Source organism: Coccidioides immitis (genome assembly GCF_000149335.2).
Source record: "Coccidioides immitis RS genomic scaffold supercont3.2, whole genome shotgun sequence".
Classification (NCBI taxonomy): Eukaryota; Fungi; Ascomycota; class Eurotiomycetes; order Onygenales; family Onygenaceae; genus Coccidioides; species Coccidioides immitis.
Genome location: NW_004504309.1, coordinates 1,317,360 through 1,335,740, shown reverse-complemented (window position 1 = coordinate 1,335,740; position 18,381 = coordinate 1,317,360). Strand labels below are relative to the sequence as shown.

The window sequence follows — 18,381 nt, the reverse complement described above, 5'->3', positions numbered from 1 at the left end:
TGCGTCCTCTATAGACCATAATTTTTAGGAAATATTTGCCGGGTGAGCCTGGGAAAGAAACTTCTTCCTCTCGTCCTCTCCAGCTTCTGATACAAGGGCCTCATGGGAACTATCCGTCAGAATCTGTGCTTGTGCTGGTAGGTTGAAAAGCACACTGTAGAGAGTTTCAGGCGTCTGCCGCGAATCTAACCCAGCTCCCCTCCCACGCAAAAATACTTCTAGCTGACTTAGATCCGAAAGTATTTCCTTATCGCCAATTCTCACTATATGTTTCGGAGGATTTTCTGACTTCTGGTGCCGAGGCGGAGGATCGGATGGCATTGTGTACCTTGTCTTAAACGCAAAATCGAAAAGGGGGTAGGATGAAATTTTTGGCAAATCTGGCCGAGTAATCACCAACCATAAGAGCATTGCCCAGACGAACGTAAGCACCAGAATATGTAACAGGAGGAAAAGGATAAACATCGACTTGTTGAGAACTATCCTCGTATACGGCGTAGCAATCGCTGCCTTTGTGTGAAATTCTGGAGGGAGCGATGTAGTGATTTCTTGCGCCGACAGCTCCACATTGCCAAAGTTGTTGGGATTGAATTTCCAGAGTGGAAACGCAAGAATACTCTGAAACGTCTGATATAGCTCTCTGGACCAATACTTGTTGCTGAGCTGGTCTTGACCGCTCCAGAAATGTTCTGCGATTGAAGACGTAGCAGGAATTTGGGCGGCTTTATAGTCTAGGAGCCAGGTTATAGCCTCTTTAAAGCCGACAAGATCAATATCGGTGTTTTTGGTGGGCTCCCCAATCTCTGAGATCGCGACAACGCTATAATTTGACCGGGATGCGACAACATTCGCTTTGCGACTGTAAACAGAAAATGTCGTCGTGAGATTTGGAAAAATACCTGTGCCCTCACATTTACCCGCTTGGGTGCCGTTTGGACACACATATAAGCCTTGAGTAACATTAGTGACTTCCTTCAGGGTAACCGAGTTATATACATACCGGCCGTAATTGATCCGTTGGCTTTCGGGTTATTTGCTAAACAAAATCTCAGCCCGATCAGTGTCTGGTCGTCACCAAAAACCATGCAATCCTTATCCATGAAGATATCTCTCTCAGATATACGACGCTTGAATTCAATTTGGGTTGAAGGCACGTCGTATATTTTAATGACAGACTCCGAGGGGTGACTCAAAGGTGGCCATGGAGTTGTCATGATGAGCCCTCCAGTGAGCAAATATGAATCGCAGTCTTTGTCATGACAGGCAATGGGGTCGCCAACTACCGAATGCATCGGATTGACGACAAAGTCATAGAGCATGGACAGTGCTGTATATGGCACGACACGATATGGGTATTGAGGGGATAGATTCTGCAGCTTTTGTAGATAGGGCTGTACAAACGAGCCGTTGAACTGGCCAACACCGGCGGTCGCATTATACGTATACACAGAATCATAACCGGTCATCAGTGAGGTGTTTGCTAAGTTTGACTTTTAGCAAGATAGGTTTTCGTGCGCTCGTGAGGGGTCGCAAATAGCTCACCAAAGAGGAGGACCCCGGATAACCAAACGGCGCAAGCAAGTGAGATCCTGCATTGGACATTACAGTTAAATAATCCTCAAGTTAGGTCATACGAAATTGAAATCGATAACGCACTTTAACAAAGGCCAAAGCCTATCAGTAAATGTAGCGGTCTTCGCGAAGATGACTTTTGCAGATCCCAAGAACCCCGTGGTCGGAGTCAACCCAAGAAGGCTCAGGAAATTTAGTCCGCCATCCCTCCCTGCAAAGGCCCATTGAACCAGCTCGAACACGTTTGCGAGTGCCAGCGCAGAACAGGCCGATAAGAGACTTTGGGAGGCTCGAAGGAGCGTAAGAGTTCGACTGGTGGAGAGTTTAGCTTGGGAGATCCAAGCAGTGACGGCAAAGAGCACAGTTCCTAGAATTGCCCATAACAACAAGTTAGGGAGAGAAGAACTTGATAACGTTTTCTGCAAACGACGAGTACGAGACCTCGATTTGGCTTCGAAGTCGGCATTTGCAACAGAAGACACGCTCATGGTCCTCAGGTCCGCAGTCTCCATGGGTGAATAGTGCGACATGGTTCAGCAGAATCCTGTGGTGGGCAATTATCAACGGCCTCAGCTTCTTACGAGAGGATCAGACTGGAGTTAATAATATGGCCTGGTGAAAAGAGCTTTGTTCACCACGACGCAGTGGGATCGCCGGTTCCACTGCGCACACGGGGTTTTCTGGCCCAGTTCCAATGATATATATGGATTCTGCAGCGACTCTACGATGCAGCATTTTAGGGTCACGACTCAACTCAGGAACGAATCAATGATCACCCATCCCCGTCTCCACGTTTCACCGCAGAAACTCGGGAAAATATGTGAGCACCGTGGAGTTCTTCCGTGGAATTTGGGATGCAACCAACTGATCACCGCCATTCTGCGCGACAAGGCTCTCGCGTGAGCACTGGAGAGGGTGCCTGGGAATCGAACGCGGCTCAAATAAGATAAGATTGTCTCCGTGTGCCGTTGTGGGCCCATGGCCCGTTCACTCTTAACACAGAATCGGAAATCCTTGGCTGACACGGGGCGCCACAGCATCCTCTCTGCCCTATGATATCGTGCCAGCCAAGGGCGTCAAGACAATTCTCCACACTCGTGGTGAAGACAGTCTTTTTTTTTGGCCCGACATCGCCCTCCTCAAAGAGACACAGCCCAGGACGGTTAGCGAATCAGGTTACTAGTGGCGAATTTGCTGATGCTTCCAAGCCCTATTCGTCCTTATCTGGAGAAGAGCACCAAGCTGGTGATCACCGTTTCCAGTAATGAGCTGGGAGGCGGGAGAAAGAGCCTGAATGCTCTCGAATATAGATATTTTTGGCCCCAGATCATCATCTTCCGCGGAGGACGGCGTGTCCAGGCCTTGAGATGCGCAATGCACGAGGCTATAGCCAGCCACCAACCTCTTCACCAATCAGTTTGAGGAGGGCATCACCCCAAAAAACCGCGTGTGTGGATCCGTCGTTATTTCTTTTTGCGAGCTCGGGGGAGGATCTGTAATGAATCTCTCTGTCCAAATCTCGCTCACTCGCCCAGGGTGTCATTCCTCCATGGTATAACTACCTAGAGAATCTCCCTGGCATCGTCAATGTAGAAACGGGTTGAAGTGCATGTCCTCCGTACTGGTTCAACATGTTTCGGCTCATTCTCTACGCTACCTTTATTCTCGGCGCCCTTTCAGGTCAGAGTAAGTCTTCTTCTGTTTTTGACGCGATTTCTCTGTATGACTTGGCTAAAGCCTTGCTCTCAGCAAAATATCCTAGTCATGGAGAAGGAGCGGCCAAAGCCATCGCAGCGCGACAACAACTTGAAAACTGCACACCGTATTGCAAGGTTGAGGTTAAACCCGTATATACGTTTACGTGGTATCCAATGGAATTTTCCACGACGGTCGTGGCCGCTACCGTAATTGAAATTGTAAACACACTGGCGGGGACAACCAGAACTTCCACAATATCCAACGATCTCCCAAGCGGATACACTCCTCCCGCGACGAATGACGATGGGACCCAAGTGACAACAGTTACATATAGTCAGCAAGGCACGACAAAGACCACCGTCCTGTTAGTACAACGGTTCTCATAGATTGGGGTACTCAGCTAAGATATCAGCAGGGCTTTTCCGACCAGTTTCACCTCCTGGGCTGATGGATACACCTGGCAAGGGAGGCTACAAACCGAAAAAGATGACGAGACAGCCTGCGTGACCGCGATCATACCCTCATTTGTCCCGTTTGAGTCCTTCCCACAGCCAACTTCGATATCGATGCCAACTCATCCGTCCGGACCGGATCCAAAAGGTCTCCTCTTCAAGCCCACGTCAATAGATTTGGGAGCGGGAGCATATGTGGAAGCCTTTCCTGACGAGGGTGCTCTGCAGACCTGCTCCCTCAAACGCTACCCGCTTCCCTTGGCAGTGGAGCCGACTACCCGATTTTTGAGCAAGACCATAACGTATTTTGAAGGTGGGAAGGCTGTAAGGTATGTTATTTCTCAGCGATTGGAGAATTGACGTAGCTAACGGCTTTCAAAGGCAGGCAGAAAGTTCTTCCCATCCGGCAACTCCAACCTCGGCGGCCTCAAAGGCATTGTCCCACTATTGGACTATCCTTTTTTCCTGCCTCACCTCTGCACTGGGGATCATTTTGATGTAGATATAACTCGACGTTAGGCGCTTTTTGGAATTGCAGGCGGGCGACTCTGGCCAAGGCGTTGAGGGTTTAACAAGGATTTCTTGCTTCCATTCGCATTCATAATAGCTCCAAATTCAATGCACTCTTTCCAAAAGGTCCAATCCTATCTCTTTCAACGTATCCGTACCATTTACTTGGGAGGGAATGCGTTGGTTTGAGGGACTATGTATTAACGTTGTGTGGGACGGGATTTCGTTTCAACTCCGCCAACCTTATCTCCGCTTGCCGACTCGACTGAGCGCAAAACTCAATTTCCCCCCTTTCCCGTCGCACGGACGAATTTAATACTACTCCATAGAGCTTCCCACCGCATCCCAGGCTTCATTCTTGAAAAAAAGGCGAAAGTCTTACGGAGTACGGAGCACACGGCATTTATCGCTATTGCGCTTTGATCCTGCTGATTCAGTGTCATGCTATTCTTCCTCTCTCTCTCTTTTTTCTTTTTTTTTTTTTTTTTTTTTTTTGAGGAACTATGTACGGAGTACTTCGCGTCTGTTGGGATGACCACATCGGCAGAGTGCGGCGCAGTTGTTTGCTTCGGGCAGAAAGGCTCGCCCAGTGAGATGCAGCTGACTGATAGATCTAGATTCGTCTTTTTTTTTTGTTTTTTCCCCCGAACTGCGAGACGAATTTTTTTCCGGAATGCGGAGTGCGGGTGTACATAGTTAATAGCTCCATCGCTAACAAGGCTGAAGGCCCTTTTTAGCGACACACACATATTAATAGTATGAATACGGAATGAGTACGGAAGTACTCCGTACTGCGTATTTGGAATGAATTGGTGGTGCGGCATCTATGTTTTTATTTGATTTGCTCGTTATGCTTCCTGTCTAATGCAAGTAGAATGAAATTACATTCCAGTACGCCTTTCCTTGGCGATTGTTGATCGATGTTCCTAGAGCGATCAGAAAATAAAAATGCTAGGAGCTGTATCGCGTGTATCGCAACATGTGCATCGGCAGGCATTGCGTTTATTTATTAACTTTTCATCCTTTTTTTTCTTTTTTTCTTTTTCCATCGTTTCAAGGTGTTACCGTCGTGAGGCGAAAAGCGAGGGTAGAGCGCTATGAAGAGGCGTCCCCATAAAACCTCTTTGTTTCTTTAGGCGGCCTCGATTTCAGCAAGGCATTTTTCGAATTCGGCCCAGTCCTTCATAACGACCTTGCAACCCAAATCAAGAAGAGTCTTGGCCATTTCAGTCTGTTTCGTGGTGCCGTTATAGCTGCCGACATAAGCGATGACCGGGATTCCAGCACGAATGGCACTCAATGCACCACTCTTGCTGTCCTCAATGGCAACGCATTCGGTAGGCTCCTTGTTGAGAACTTTGAGGGTGTGCAGGTAGATGGCTGGGTCCGGCTTGGTGGTGGGCTTCTCGAGCGAGGTGGCAGCGCTGAAGATGTGATCCTTGGGGAAGTATTTATCCTGGTCGACTTTCTCGATCGATGCCCTGACACGGCGAAGAGCCGAGGAAGAGACGACGGCGAGGCCATACTTTCCGGACTTTGCGAGCTTCTCGAGCTCTTCGTTGGCGCCAACGCAGGGCTTTGCCTTGGCAACGAGCTTGGCGATTACACGGTTTTCTTCCTCCTTCACATAGGCCTCGAGTTCCTCTGGGGTCAGAGTAAAGTTGAATTTGGCCTGCAGCGAGACCATCATCCCACGGAAGTTTTGGCCGACGAAGTCGACGATGAGCTGGTCGCCGGTGTAGCGATGGTCGATGTTGTTCTTTTCGAGGATCTCATTGGCGATATCGGCGCATGCTTCGAAAGCGAGTTCTTCGGAGAGGACAAGGGTATTGTCGCAGTCGAAGAGAATCTCAGTGATCTACAGGTAAAGGAAGAAACAAAGTCAGCAGCATGAACCCACTAGAGGTCTCCACACCCACACGCCGGCATGCAGTGAGTGGACATGGAACCACGATCATTCCCTGGCAATCAGGTGCGGGAGATGGAGAACTAACCTTCGGCATGGTGGAAGTCTTTGTTTAGACCGCTGGTCTTCGTATTCCGTTGATCGATATAAGATTGATGGATATTGAGGACAATTGGGACAAGTATAGAGGAACACCAGGGCTAAGCGCGAAGGGCAGGCTGGAGAAGTGCTTGACAGGTGAGGAGTTGGCAGAGAAAAGAAAAAAAGAGAAGTGAGGAATATTTCTAGGCAGGTGAGTGAAGATTAAAAAGGTTTTCCCTACAAGCTTCGAATGCGTGAGAATAAACAGCAAACAACTGGGAAAGTTCCGTTCGGAGGGGCTGGTGGCGCCGCGTGCGAGATAAAGTGCCTTTGGAGGGGGAGGGGCAGCGCTACATTAGATCGCAAAGCAACATGGATGCGACCGTCACCGGGTTATATGTATGGTGTGGATTTTGCTCTAGTAACGGGAATGCAGGCAACAATACTCGCATTTTGAATGCAAGGATGACAACATGATGTTGACTTTGAATTTGATTTGAATTTCTGAACAGCCCAATTGTCGTCATTCGCCGACCCAGCCTGATCCACGGCGTCGAAATTGAGATCCATACCGCGCAATTCTAGCCGCACACTCGCCCCAGCCGGCGGGAGGTGGAGAAACCCCTCCTCGGGTAGAATTCAAAGCCAAACGTCCCAGGGAAAAAAAAAAAAAAAAAGGTTGGAAGAGGCACTGACGTTTTGAAGAGGGGGCATGTTAGATGCTCACAGGATAATTAACTACCCCAACGCCTTGCCTGGATATGCCTAATTTGGTTAATCGTGTCGTCTGGAGGAGATTCTTTGAGATGGAGTAGGAGATTAGAGAAAAACTCGCAATCCTCCGTACTCTCACTCCCTTGTACTGGCTGCGCTCGCAGATTCCCAGCACGTGTCGAACCAGTGTGTCAGTTGCAGTCCACATCCGGAGAATACTGAGTTAAATTTCGGAGCGTTTCGGCCTTGAACCCACCCATCTCCAGCCATTGCCGTGCGCCCCCAAGGCATGGCGGGATCGACCGCCTACCCGGTCTCGATTTCCGAAATTGAGTTTCCCTCCCAGGCTCAGAGTCTGTCGCATATCCTTTCGGATCTCAAGAGAGCAGCGTTGTCTATAACCAATAGGCTGAAATCTATCGAAAGTGATTCGCAGTTTGCCCAGGGAGTCTCCGAGCACTATCGTCTACCATTAATAGCAAACGAACGGTGTGGCAGTTGGTATATTCAACCCGAGAGAAAAGTAGGAAGCGCGTATTTCAAAAGTACCGATGGCCATGCCGGTCAATGGGACTTCAGTCTCCGTCGGCTCAACCTACAGGTTCTCGACGTTCTTAGTCAATACGGAGGGTAAGAAATCCTTCTGGCATATAGAGTATATGGAAGCTCAACAAAGCTAAAATCTGCCCCAGATGCATCGTTGTGGACTCGACAAGAAGGGGCAAGGGTAGGAATATTTGTTTCTTCATATATATATATCCCTGACATTGTTGTTAAATCATCTTCTAGCAATCCCTGATGCCCTCTCGAAAACTGCTCCTATCTGGGCTGCAGTGATGAACAAAACTCTGTTTCCCGATGAGCCTGCATACCATAATGTTCAGTTCCCGCCAGACTTCCTTGGCGCCTCCGAAGAGTCACAAATTGAAGGCCGAATTGACGGGTTTGTGGCTGCATTCAAGGTAAGCATCTTCTTTCTGACAGAGCGTGGCCGAGTCGCGCCGATCTGATCATATGTTATCAAGGCCCTGGGACTGGACCTGGAATCGCTGAAGAATAGGATGGGAAAACCCGTCCGCTTATCGTGGGCAACAAGGGATTATTTTTATCCTGAATACCCCCAAAATAGGAATTTTCATCTAATGGTTTTGTGTTCCGCCTCAAAACGCGTGCGAGGTGCTGAAATGTCAGAAGGTGGGTATATCCAGGGCGCAGGCGATGACAGTGAAGGGTGGGCATGTGGTCTCACGCCGGATATATTTTGGAACAATCGAGAACTTCTCCTCAAATCCAGGGAGGAGACGCTACCGGAATTGATTGGAGGCTTGGTTGAGAAGGAACGTCAAACTTCTTCAACTGAGCAGGCAACATTGATCAAACCAACCAAAAACATCTTTGTTGGAAAAAGCGAATCGCTCAACGTCCCGGATATCCCCTTCGACTTGATCATTGATTGTCATGGCGACCCCAACCTGTCACAGGGTCCAATATTAAATCTGGGCTGCGTCGCAGGTAAACTTGGGAGCCGCAATTTACGAAAGGTTCTAGACAAGGTTGAGAAATTCGTATCCCGCAACCTAGAAGAAGATTTGTCCCAGTCTCTGGTCATAGTATGCGATACAGGGAAAGATTTATCTGTTGGAACAGCTCTTATGATAATCTGTCTGTTCTTCGACGACGATGGTAGGTGCTCTCTCCATCTGCCATCACATCTCAGGGGGCTGGGCTCACCAACTAGGGTCCTACATACGATTGCAATCCGGCAAACCCATTAACAAGCAATATATCCGTCAGCGGTTGGCATGGATAGTGTCATCAAAACATGATGTTAACCCGTCGCGGACCACGCTGCAATCTATCAATTGGTACCTCATGGAAAGACACGACTGAGAAAATAGCGGGCGAATTCCCGGGCCAGAAACTAAGATCCAGCTTTCATAAAATTAGAGATTAAAGCGTCTATAACCAATCAAAATATAGAATGTACTTTTTACTTGTTTTCAACGGCTTGAACAATTGCGCCATCCGCACCCTGGTCCAGGCCGTTGAGGGTTGCCATATCCTCCTCGGCGAGCGCAAAGTCATACAAATCAGCGTTACTTTTAATATTCTCTGGATTATCGCTCTTGGGAAGGGGAACCCATTCCTTCTGCAACGCATATCTCAAGAGAATCTGGGCCGTGGTCTTTCCATATTTCTGCGCTAATGCTACTAGGGTTGGTTCATTGGCTTTATAGTTCCGGACCAGCGGCGAGTACGCTTGGACAACAATTCCATGCTGTTTGCAATAGGCATCGATGGTCTTTTGTTGGCACCACGGATGAAGCTTAACGAAGGAAGCGTCCTGTTAACCAAAAAAAATTCTCTTCCTTGTAAGAATGGGATGATGGATTGCAGCGTACCTCTATTTGATTGACATGCGGCGGCCATGTTTTCGCATAGGCCTTCATTTCCTCGATGTGCTTCACGCCATAGTTACTCACGCCAATGCTTCTTGTTTTTCCTTCTTCCAGTAACCTTTCAAGAGCAAGCCACATTTCTTTTCTACCAGCCGGCCCCGCGCTTGCTGAATGGATCAGAAACAAGTCGACATATCCGTCGTTTCCACCAATCTTTCGTACACTGTCCAGTACTTTCTCATACGTCGCCTCCGGAGATCCTGCCGTTGATATTATCTTTGTAGTTACGAAAATGTCTCTCCTATCCAGCCCAGAGTCGCGAATCGCGTTCCCGACCTCCGCCTCATTCCCGTAGAATTGAGCAGTGTCAATGTGGCGGTATCCGACTTGGAGCGCGGTGATGCAGGATTTCTCGCATAAGTGTTTTGGAGACTTGTAGACGCCGAAGCCCAGGCGAGGTATTTTCACCGATGAGTTAGGGAGTGGGAGGACGTCTGTGATCACAAGGGGTTTGGGGACCGGAGGAGCCATGGCTGGGATTGATCGGTCGGCACGTTGATCTTGTGATTAACGTCTCGATGAAAGCTCCCGAGATATCCTTGTCCTGCCGGCTTTCGTTCAACCAGGGATTCAAAACCTTGATACGGTGAAATTGATATGATGCCTGCCCCCCTTTCGCTTTGGCTTTCCCTCGATGCAACTTGTCGAGCAGTTTCGGTGGGGCAGCTTGGCGGTGACTTGATTTCGGGTGGTCGAAGGGTCAGGCAACGCTGGGTAATTCGGGTATGGACGACTTATTCTTCAGCAGGAGATACGTGTGACTCTGTAGATATTGTGCTGCTTCAATATCTTGAAGCTGAGCTATTTCCCTTTATTAGGAGGTGATGAAGTAGGACGAAATGATATCACGCAATTTTGCCCAGCGATTACAATGGAAGCAAACAGTGCAAAATTGGTCCGTTCTCGTGCAGCAAATGGTGGGGCAATCCTTTTGAAATCCCCTTCAACACTTTGGTAATAAAATAACTGCGAGGAGAGTTTTACGGAGTATGTTACGAGACTGTATTTTTGAGTCGGGGGGTCTTGCCCACTATGCCGGCAGCTTTCCGGTTTGATTTCTCCACTATCGGCTACATACAGCCTTCTCGCTGCAGTTAACTGAATGCTTCTCCGTGCCAAAGGTCCTCATCAATATCCTCCAGAGTTCTCCGTATTTCGCATATGCGAATGACCATCAATACCATGAACCAGCACGGCAATTGGCCAATGATACCGCGTTCCTTCGCGTTCCATGTGTATGCGCTAAACACGGACGCTAAAAACTCTTGGCATTTGTGCCAAGATATGACGCAATTGGATCCATTTTTTGCAACTTTGAATTCAACAGACAGCCAATGAGATGTGGCGCCAAGCCTCTACACAAAAGACGTTTTCCAGCTCCTTGCCGTGGGCGGCGCGCCAGATGTTTGGCATGGGATGCTCTGTGAAGACCGTAGCTAAAGATGAAAATGTCGTGACGTACTACGATGCTGAGTGCTGGTTATTCCATAGAAACCTCGAAAATGCAAGTTTCTAACTCCCATTTTCTTCCATTCCAATCATTGCACACAGTACCTGCGGGCACGGCGGTGATCTTCTTTTTCCGCACAAGGTACCAATGACGAGGGAACTGGCTTCCGTGGTATAGAGAAGCCAGACTTCAATGATTCGGATGGACTCAGGAGATTCGTTGTCGCAGTTCCCTCCATATCGTGCGGCTTCTTGTCCTCCAACGTGCCACTTCCTTCGTTACGCTCCAAAGTCTGTTCTGCGTCCTAGAGCGTGGTCCTGTTTAGATATGGGAAACCCCCTATCCTGTCTCCGGGCATAGGTGTACAACTTACCGCCTTATTTAGAGCTGCAAGGAGCTCAAGGGCATGGTCCTTATTCCATGCAGTGAGGACTCTCTTAGACACTAGTGATGTGAAAATCACGTCCCACATACTCAGCATGGTGAGCAATACGCTGAACGCCACGACTATCAGAACTCCAAGACTGCTCAGAGTGGTGTGGTCGGCAGAGTTGAATTTAATAATCGAGCACACGCCCTTTAGCACCGGTAACAAGTCCCAGGTGTTGTCGACACGCGTCCTATCCAGTCCCGGAGTCTTCACGAATCTTAGCACTGCCAACTGAATCCGTGCAAGTGCCACTTGGAACCAGCGCTCCACTTCGACTTTCCATTGCCCTGGGACAAGACGAAGTTGGTTTGAGTTGGAGAGGAAGCGGGTGGCGAGCAGTGCAGAAGCTCCGCGGTTGCTAATCGATTTGAACAGGGTCGAATGTACCATCGCCAGATTAACAGCGGCGAACGCAGTTTCAATTACAGTGTCTGAAAAGCGATCGCCGGCCAAGATATGATACGAATTGCTGACCGTATAGACACCTTCCCACGACGTGCAGAAGTTTGTATACTTGCTGCAATACATTACCATTTCCTGGCAAGCGACGCTGTTTATGGCCCGTCCGATTCTGTAATACGTATAATTGTTCCCCCTGGTATCGATCGTGTCTATTCGACGATCGAAGTTAAAGAATGCGTCGGAGAAGGGTGCATAGAACACAACTGCCTCTCCCATCACCGTGATCACTGATACTTGCATGGAGGGTCTCTCCGGTTGCAGGAGCGGAGATGCTAAGCTAGCATCCACCGCTAGTTCGGTGTAGACTTCGTACGTCTGAGAAAGGGCGTTGCGGTAATGGGTGGTCCAGTTCGTGTGCTTGTCTAATTTAACATGCGAAAACGCCCGGATCTCTTCTGGATCATCGAGGACACTCTTGAGCAGCCCCAGTGACTGGATCGCCTGCTCATTGGTGTACATGAAAGGTTCTGCAGGTAGGGGTGAGCAGATCGACCGACGGCGAACGAAAAGCTGATCTGACAAAGCGGAGTTCAATCCAAGGTCAGAGAACGAGATATTCCCAGAGTCGAATGACACTGCAATCCCATCAGCCTCTGCGCAGACATCCTTGGAGAATATGCATTTGTTGTTCTCGATTTTATGAGGGAGAAATCGTTTAAATAACAAGTTGCATCCGACAGCACCGTCGACTTTGGAGGTGTAGCAGCGTCGGACATAATCATCGGCTTCTAACGTTGAGTTCAGGTCGAGCTCGTTGAGCGTAGCAGACGCTTCCCGTTGTTCCATCGACGATGCATTCAGTGGCGGAATAGCCTTTGCCAACCAGCTCCCGCAGTGATTCGTTGTTATCGACCTTACAGTCCTCCCAGTGGCGATCTGCGACGTCAGGATTCCGAGAACGACAAATATACCCCAGTGTAAAAGAGATAAGGAGATCAGAACTAGTTTTCCTCGTTTGGCGGGATCGCGCTTCTGCATCGCAAGGCCCAAGAGAGCAAAGAGACTACCACCTGCGGTCTCTGAATTTCGCAGAACAACCTGTTGTTGTCGGATAGAGGATGTGCGAGAAGAAGGCTTGGCCTGGCAATACTGGAGTACATAGTGGACTGCTGAACACCACAGTTTCCAGCTGCGACCGGCAGAGAGGGTGACTAGAACTGTAAGTGCAGCCAACAGCATGAGGGCCTGGTTTGTTTTCAAAGTTAGTCGATATTTGCCAACGGCACTGCCATCATAGTCGATCCAAAAGCCAGTATAGACAACGTCGGAGGTTGCGGAATTATCGTCGAGACGGGCCATTTCCCAGGTGCTTCTATGACTTTGTTCATACCGATTATTCTCCGGGACTCCAGGTGACCGGATATATGGGGATTTAACATGAGTAAAGAAGCTTCCGAGCAAGCTCTATCAGTTGTCGAGACGAGGCACACAGCAGCCTTCACTCCAGAAAAGGAAAGGCGAGAGTCCTCAGAGTTCCAGGCTCATGCTCCAAACATAGTTTATCCCGTTGAGACTCCAGAACTACTGCATGAGCTATTGCAGCTTCGCTTCATGCGCACCTATCAAACAACGCCATCAAGATCAGGCTTCCAAACTTCTGATTTTGTGGCTCAGACATGCAGAGGCATCTCGTGATATCCCTCCGATAGGAGTTCAAACAGCTTGTGGAAGGGAGAGCTGCCAACAACACATTGCAGAGTTTGTGCCCTGCTTGGCATTTCAAGCGATATCTTACAAGGGGCCGCAGAATGCCCAGAGGGTCTCGAAGCAGCGCCCTTTTCCTCCACGTAGGCACGAACGAGAGTCAAATTAGTGAAGCCCTCAGCTGGGTTAATGGTTAAAAAGATGAGCTACCAGCGGCCACCCCCTATCACCACATCAACATTGAGGTGGCCCTCCGAAACGATATAAAATATAGTATCAACCAAGTAGTGGTTACTTTACCGTACTAAAGGCGCCGCTGACCATGTCTCTCATCTCTTTCGAGGATTCATTCGCTTGGGAGGGAAAAGCGGAGTAGAAGCTTTTCGATAAAATGGACGGCTGCTTTTAGTTTGGACTCATATAGCCACTTCAAACGAGCCTTCGGCTCGACGACGAATTTGACGCCCGTGGAATGGGGTAGTTAGGCCCTTATTTTCCCTTAATATCCTGGGAATGTCGTAGATGCCCATAGCACCTGGGATATGTTTACCGATGGCGTTCCCCTTACTGCCTATGCACCCAAACAGCCGAGGAATTTCGTGCGGTATCTCATTCGACACGTCAGTATCCTCAAGGTCCATTCTCTCACAGTCTCTGTGGGTACTGTGCTCTTTCATTGCGTATGAGGACTGCTAAAATAATAGTATGAACCTCAAGAAGATCATGGAATTGTATGGGAACGAGAGGAAGCGAGCCCGGGGAACTCACCCCACGCTAGGGCTTGTTTACGAACTGCAAAATACGGGCCAGATCTTTATCCACCGGAAATTAAGGTTTGTAGCATCGCTCACGCACTTGGACCCATGATGGTCGGGAATGTGTTCCTCCTGCGCATCCCCGGACTTTCGTAGGGCTGCGGTTTAATTGAAGCGGACACGACCGTCAATCGAAGGCTGAGGTACGGAATACTCACAAGCCATTTCACCCCATCTACTCCAATTTATACTATGTCGCATAATATGTCGTACCTCGGCCCAAGAGGTGAGCAATACACCGAGTCTCCCCGATATCGATAAAAGGCCACCTGCCCAATCCCAAAATACTAACCATTGTCCTCGAACCCCAGCCTTCAACCATGAACAGAGCAGCGACGCTGAAGCCGAATATGACCGCCTCCGCGACTTAGCCAGACAAGAGGCAGCAAAGCGCTCCTCATGCTTTGAGCGCGTTCGTTTCTCCTACCCAACTCCCCTTCACTCTCGCCCCAGTACCCCGTATATGCGTACCCTGATCAGCATGAAAGCTGACAGGCCCCTTAACAGTCCCAACAAGCCTACGCCGCCGGCGATGGCGCCCTCGCCAAAGAACTTTCCGAGCAAGGAAAGGCCCACGGTCGAAAGATGGAAGAATACAACCGACAAGCGTCCCAGTTTATATTCCGCGAGAACAACGCCAACGGCCGGGTGCCGGACGACACGATCGATTTGCATGGTCAATTCATGGAGGAAGCGGAAGATATTTTAGAAGAGCGGATCAAGTATGCGCAGGCGCATGGGCAGACGCATCTTCACGTGTAAGTTTGGTGCCGCTCGAGCGTTGCACGCGTTGAAGAGCGAATAACACGAGGGAGGGAAACTTACGAGATAAAATGCAGGATTGTTGGCAAGGGAAACCACTCAGCCAACCACGTCCAGAAGCTGAAACCGCGCGTGGAGCAAGTATGCCGAGATCTCGGCTTGCAATATTGTACGGAAGAAAACGCGGGAAGGATATACGTCAATTTGACCGGTGGACCGGCGCAGATGCCGCCCTATGAATCTCATCATCCTCCTCCACATCAGCAGCCACAGCATCACTACCCGCAACATGCTCCCCAAGCCCATGAGCAGCAGCAGCAGCAGCAAGGAAATACTTTTGTTGAAGAGGCCGTTCGTAGGGCCGTGCCTACACTTTTACGAAAGTTGGAGAAGGCTTGCTGCATCGTTATGTGAGACCTACGTCGATGTGTCGGGGCTTTTGTTTTGGAATTGCTTTTGCAATCTAGACTTCTTAGGAATTTCGATAAGTGGATAGCGGGGGTGAATTCTCGGGATTTTATTTTCATATTTGCTTTAGGGATTTTATTTTGTTGATACCCTTAGTTAGGTTTGCGGGTCGCTTAGAAATATATACCAAACACCAGCTTAAAGGCGATCAGCCTAGGAAACAATATCCTCGAACTCGCTTGCTTCTATCCGGAAATCTCAATATCGGATATGTACGCAAATGAGTGAGTTGCCCCCGCCTAATGACAATTTTACGCGAAACACCATTGCCCATACCATAAGGAAAACAACCTTGATTCAAAGGGGCTCTCCAAACCAAATATCCTTCCCGCACCATTTGATATCATATGAAAACACCCTCCCCCGAGCCCTGACCCATACAGGAAAACACCGGGACGTATGACCACCGAAAAATATGAGCTATGCATAAGAGAAAAGAACTTTAGACCTCCAATCATGGCTTCAGGGTTGGCTCAACGATTCTGTTCAGAATCGACCGCACCATCTCCCCGCTCCCTTCAGCTTTGGAACTCTGGCCATCTTGCGCTTGCTCTAAGGTAGTTTCAAGTTCGTCAATCACCACTAAAGCATTATCACGCAGCTGTGAGACCACTTTTCTCGTATACGCAAAACTGCCGGTGCTCTCCATATAATTAATCGCGTACCGCTTGACCTCGTCGTCTTTCGTTTTTTGTTTTAGGATATTAATAAGTTGTAGGTTATCTGGCTGGGAGCGGATCGAGTGGATAATGGGGAAGGAGAACTTTCCCTCTGTTAGGTCTTCGCAAAGGCCTTTATTTTTGCTGTAGGTTGGGTTGGAGAGGTTGAGATAGTCATCGCAGATCTGAAAGATGAGGCCCATCAAGTTCACGAGGGGGATGCAGTCACTGTCGAGCAGTTGTTAGAAAACATGGGTCTGAGCTGGTATAATGTCAGAGCTTACACGGAGACTTCGCTCTCAGCCTGCATGAGCTTGATAGCCAATCTGAACAATCCTCCCGTCTTGTTTCCCACCATCTCTAGGTAGTCCTCTTCGGTCGGACATGTGAGCGTGTCTCTCCAAAACAAATCCATTCCCTGGCCTCGATGTAGATTTAATAGTTCCGTAGTAAATATTCCGATTGCATCGGCATTTCGCAGCTTCTGGATCTCATCCAATGCTAAGAAGTATATATAATTTGCTGAATTAATCGTTTGCGCGGTCCCGAAAATATTGTGCGCTACCGGTACACCTCGTCGCAGGACCGAAGAATCTTCGACATCATCTACACTGCACATCAAAACCGGACTATTAGCTCTATTCATTATCATTCAATGTGTCTCTGGGCCGTGAGAGCAACAGAAAAATAGCGTACACCTACAGCAGAGAAGCTGTATGAAGCATCAACACGACCTTGGTGATAACAGCCAGGCTCTCCTCGGGGACTTGTAGCCAGCGATTAAACGCCGCGATGAGCTGTCTGCGTATGTCCTTGCCCGGCTGGTGTACCATATATTCATAAGGACCCAGCAGGATCCTCTCCTTCTCCGCGGACCACATTCCGTCGATATTGCTGATCACCGTTTTGGTACAGATCTTCGCTTCACCGGGGGCGCCGCAGCCGTTGGTCGAGCTGGGAGATAAGGTGCGGTTGTGCGACTTTCTAGACGAAGATGCGATCCATTCTTCCTCGGAGACAGGTTTCAGTATTATATTTTGTGCGGGAGGCGAGTAGGTTGCTCCATTTGTGACACCGGTTGAGCTAGTGCGGGGAGGGATCGGGTTCGGGGACGAGAGTGGTTCAGGCATGCCGGCGATCGTTTCGAGAGTCCCTTAGCAGAGGAAATAAGGCCTGGTACAGAGTGAACTCTTGAACCGAACGCGCTGGGCTGCGGGCGCGTATGCTCTGAGAATCGAGCCCTTTGAGAGCTGCCTGTTTTGGTGGAGTTCGTATCAACTGCGGAGAAACGTGCTTTGCCTGGATGCGGGCTGCTTCAAGCGGGCATCGGGGTTTAAATAACACGGCAACAATTAAGAATGCAGCACGGACGGAATCAGGGCGCAAAAGATGATGTGCAGGAAGAGGGGTGTCAACCAGGGAAAAATAGGGTGGAAGCAGAAGTGGTCTCAACCCTACTGGCATCACATGCCACCCACCCCCCCCCCAAACAGATGATGACGATGATGCTAAGAGCTTGGGCCACAACATTCAACGAACTTGCTCAGCTCTACGGAGTACAGGCTAGTTATTCCACCCAGCTCCAGTGTCATCACAAGAACAACTAGATAAGTGAAAACTTGGAAATAACAATGTCATGGAGAGATCTTCAATTTACACAGCTTAGCAGCGGCATAACCGATTGTGTGTATGCTCATGGAGGTAGGCAGTCCAGGCAAGGTCTGGAATCTTATCTCCCAGATTTCTATCTCCTGCTGGTCTCATGAGATAGTTTACATAGATATGATCTTCACAGTAACAGGCAGTCTTGTACCCCGCAGCCTTTGCTCCATCCTAGGAAGCTCTGAGTCCTCACGGCAGGCTGGACGAGACTCCGACTTATCTTCAGAACAAGGCACCTTGGGCATTTCAAATGCAGTCATGTGTCCCGTGTCTCAAAAGACAATACCTTTTGATTTCTCAGGTGGTGATTATCAGGAGCACTCACCATCTTAAACTTTATATTATTCTTGGCGGCTGGTCCAGCCAAAACTAGGATTACCAGTGAGGCTGGACATCAGGACTTCCTGTACTCTACTCCGTATACCGCTCTAGAATTCCGGAGGCAGTTCGTCGGCCAGAGAGCTGTGGGGATCTGCGCTACTCAGTGCTCCATACGTCATGAACATATAGGATGCCTCTAGGGCAGAAGTGAAAAGCCATTGTTCTAGCACTGGCCAGCGGAACATTACCCATTCTGAGCCTTCCATATGACCAGCATTTGCATTGGATTATCATATACTCGATATCATCAGCAGAG

The 18,381-nt window shown here is 49.0% G+C and overlaps 8 protein-coding genes across 8 annotated transcripts; 3 read left to right on the top strand and 5 right to left on the bottom strand.

Annotated features, from left to right (window-relative positions):
- Positions 1 to 24: 24 nt before the first annotated feature.
- CIMG_05957 (uncharacterized protein) lies at positions 25 to 2,102 on the bottom strand (the record flags this gene model as incomplete). Its single annotated transcript, XM_001242060.1, has 4 exons — positions 25 to 950; positions 1,001 to 1,480; positions 1,543 to 1,589; positions 1,657 to 2,102. 4 exons carry the CDS (start codon positions 2,100 to 2,102, stop codon positions 25 to 27), a joined length of 1,899 nt encoding a protein of 632 aa, XP_001242061.1.
- A 1,034-nt stretch (positions 2,103 to 3,136) lies between these two features.
- CIMG_05956 (uncharacterized protein) lies at positions 3,137 to 4,246 on the top strand. Its single transcript, XM_001242059.2, has 4 exons — positions 3,137 to 3,258; positions 3,322 to 3,634; positions 3,686 to 4,051; positions 4,104 to 4,246. Exons 1-4 carry the CDS (start codon positions 3,204 to 3,206, stop codon positions 4,222 to 4,224), a joined length of 855 nt encoding a protein of 284 aa, XP_001242060.1. The 5' UTR covers positions 3,137 to 3,203; the 3' UTR covers positions 4,225 to 4,246.
- A 795-nt stretch (positions 4,247 to 5,041) lies between these two features.
- CIMG_05955 (HAD hydrolase, family IA) lies at positions 5,042 to 6,658 on the bottom strand. Its single transcript, XM_001242058.2, has 2 exons — positions 6,227 to 6,658; positions 5,042 to 6,090 (listed from the first exon to the last, which is right to left on the bottom strand). The coding sequence occupies exons 1-2, from the start codon at positions 6,233 to 6,235 to the stop codon at positions 5,365 to 5,367; spliced, it is 735 nt and encodes a 244-aa protein (XP_001242059.1). The 5' UTR covers positions 6,236 to 6,658; the 3' UTR covers positions 5,042 to 5,364.
- A 252-nt stretch (positions 6,659 to 6,910) lies between these two features.
- On the top strand, positions 6,911 to 8,823 carry CIMG_05954 (initiator tRNA phosphoribosyl transferase; the record flags this gene model as incomplete). Its single annotated transcript, XM_001242057.2, has 5 exons — positions 6,911 to 7,563; positions 7,626 to 7,660; positions 7,723 to 7,895; positions 7,959 to 8,616; positions 8,672 to 8,823. Exons 1-5 carry the CDS (start codon positions 7,223 to 7,225, stop codon positions 8,821 to 8,823), a joined length of 1,359 nt encoding a protein of 452 aa, XP_001242058.2. The 5' UTR covers positions 6,911 to 7,222.
- Positions 8,213 to 10,214, bottom strand: CIMG_05953 (aldo-keto reductase). The gene is made up of 2 exons (XM_001242056.2): positions 9,336 to 10,214; positions 8,213 to 9,259 (listed from the first exon to the last, which is right to left on the bottom strand). Exons 1-2 carry the CDS (start codon positions 9,861 to 9,863, stop codon positions 8,924 to 8,926), a joined length of 864 nt encoding a protein of 287 aa, XP_001242057.1. The 5' UTR covers positions 9,864 to 10,214; the 3' UTR covers positions 8,213 to 8,923.
- A 716-nt stretch (positions 10,215 to 10,930) lies between these two features.
- CIMG_05952 (uncharacterized protein) lies at positions 10,931 to 13,033 on the bottom strand (the record flags this gene model as incomplete). The annotated part of the gene is made up of 2 exons (XM_001242055.1): positions 10,931 to 11,146; positions 11,216 to 13,033. The coding sequence occupies 2 exons, from the start codon at positions 13,031 to 13,033 to the stop codon at positions 10,931 to 10,933; spliced, it is 2,034 nt and encodes a 677-aa protein (XP_001242056.1).
- A 1,244-nt stretch (positions 13,034 to 14,277) lies between these two features.
- CIMG_05951 (smr domain-containing protein) lies at positions 14,278 to 15,551 on the top strand. Its single transcript, XM_001242054.2, has 4 exons — positions 14,278 to 14,419; positions 14,505 to 14,605; positions 14,701 to 14,951; positions 15,033 to 15,551. Exons 1-4 carry the CDS (start codon positions 14,386 to 14,388, stop codon positions 15,367 to 15,369), a joined length of 723 nt encoding a protein of 240 aa, XP_001242055.2. The 5' UTR covers positions 14,278 to 14,385; the 3' UTR covers positions 15,370 to 15,551.
- CIMG_05950 (geranylgeranyl pyrophosphate synthetase) lies at positions 14,839 to 17,349 on the bottom strand. Its single transcript, XM_001242053.2, has 3 exons — positions 16,785 to 17,349; positions 16,367 to 16,693; positions 14,839 to 16,310 (listed from the first exon to the last, which is right to left on the bottom strand). Exons 1-3 carry the CDS (start codon positions 17,210 to 17,212, stop codon positions 15,878 to 15,880), a joined length of 1,188 nt encoding a protein of 395 aa, XP_001242054.2. The 5' UTR covers positions 17,213 to 17,349; the 3' UTR covers positions 14,839 to 15,877.
- Positions 17,350 to 18,381: the final 1,032 nt, after the last annotated feature.

Bases quoted from the DNA above. Each gene is read 5' to 3' on its own strand.
- CIMG_05956 (XM_001242059.2), top strand. From the start codon at position 3,204: ATGTTTCGGCTCATTCTCTACGCTACCTTTATTCTCGGCGCCCTTTCA. The intron at 3,259-3,321 runs GTAAGTCTTCTT...CCTTGCTCTCAG, and splicing joins CGGCGCCCTTTCAGGTCAGA to CAAAATATCCTAGTCATGGA. The intron at 3,635-3,685 runs GTTAGTACAACG...AGATATCAGCAG, and splicing joins ACGACAAAGACCACCGTCCT to GGCTTTTCCGACCAGTTTCA.
- CIMG_05953 (XM_001242056.2), bottom strand. From the start codon at position 9,863: ATGGCTCCTCCGGTCCCCAAACCCCTTGTGATCACAGACGTCCTCCCA. The intron at 9,260-9,335 runs GTACGCTGCAAT...TCCTTCGTTAAG, and splicing joins CGCATGTCAATCAAATAGAG to CTTCATCCGTGGTGCCAACA.
- CIMG_05951 (XM_001242054.2), top strand. From the start codon at position 14,386: ATGTCGCATAATATGTCGTACCTCGGCCCAAGAG. The intron at 14,606-14,700 runs GTTCGTTTCTCC...GCCCCTTAACAG, and splicing joins GCTCCTCATGCTTTGAGCGC to TCCCAACAAGCCTACGCCGC. The intron at 14,952-15,032 runs GTAAGTTTGGTG...GATAAAATGCAG, and splicing joins GGGCAGACGCATCTTCACGT to GATTGTTGGCAAGGGAAACC.
- CIMG_05950 (XM_001242053.2), bottom strand. From the start codon at position 17,212: ATGCCTGAACCACTCTCGTCCCCGAACCCGATCCCTCCCCGCACTAGC. The intron at 16,694-16,784 runs GTAGGTGTACGC...TTTGATGTGCAG, and splicing joins CTTCATACAGCTTCTCTGCT to TGTAGATGATGTCGAAGATT. The intron at 16,311-16,366 runs GTAAGCTCTGAC...ACTGCTCGACAG, and splicing joins GCTGAGAGCGAAGTCTCCGT to TGACTGCATCCCCCTCGTGA.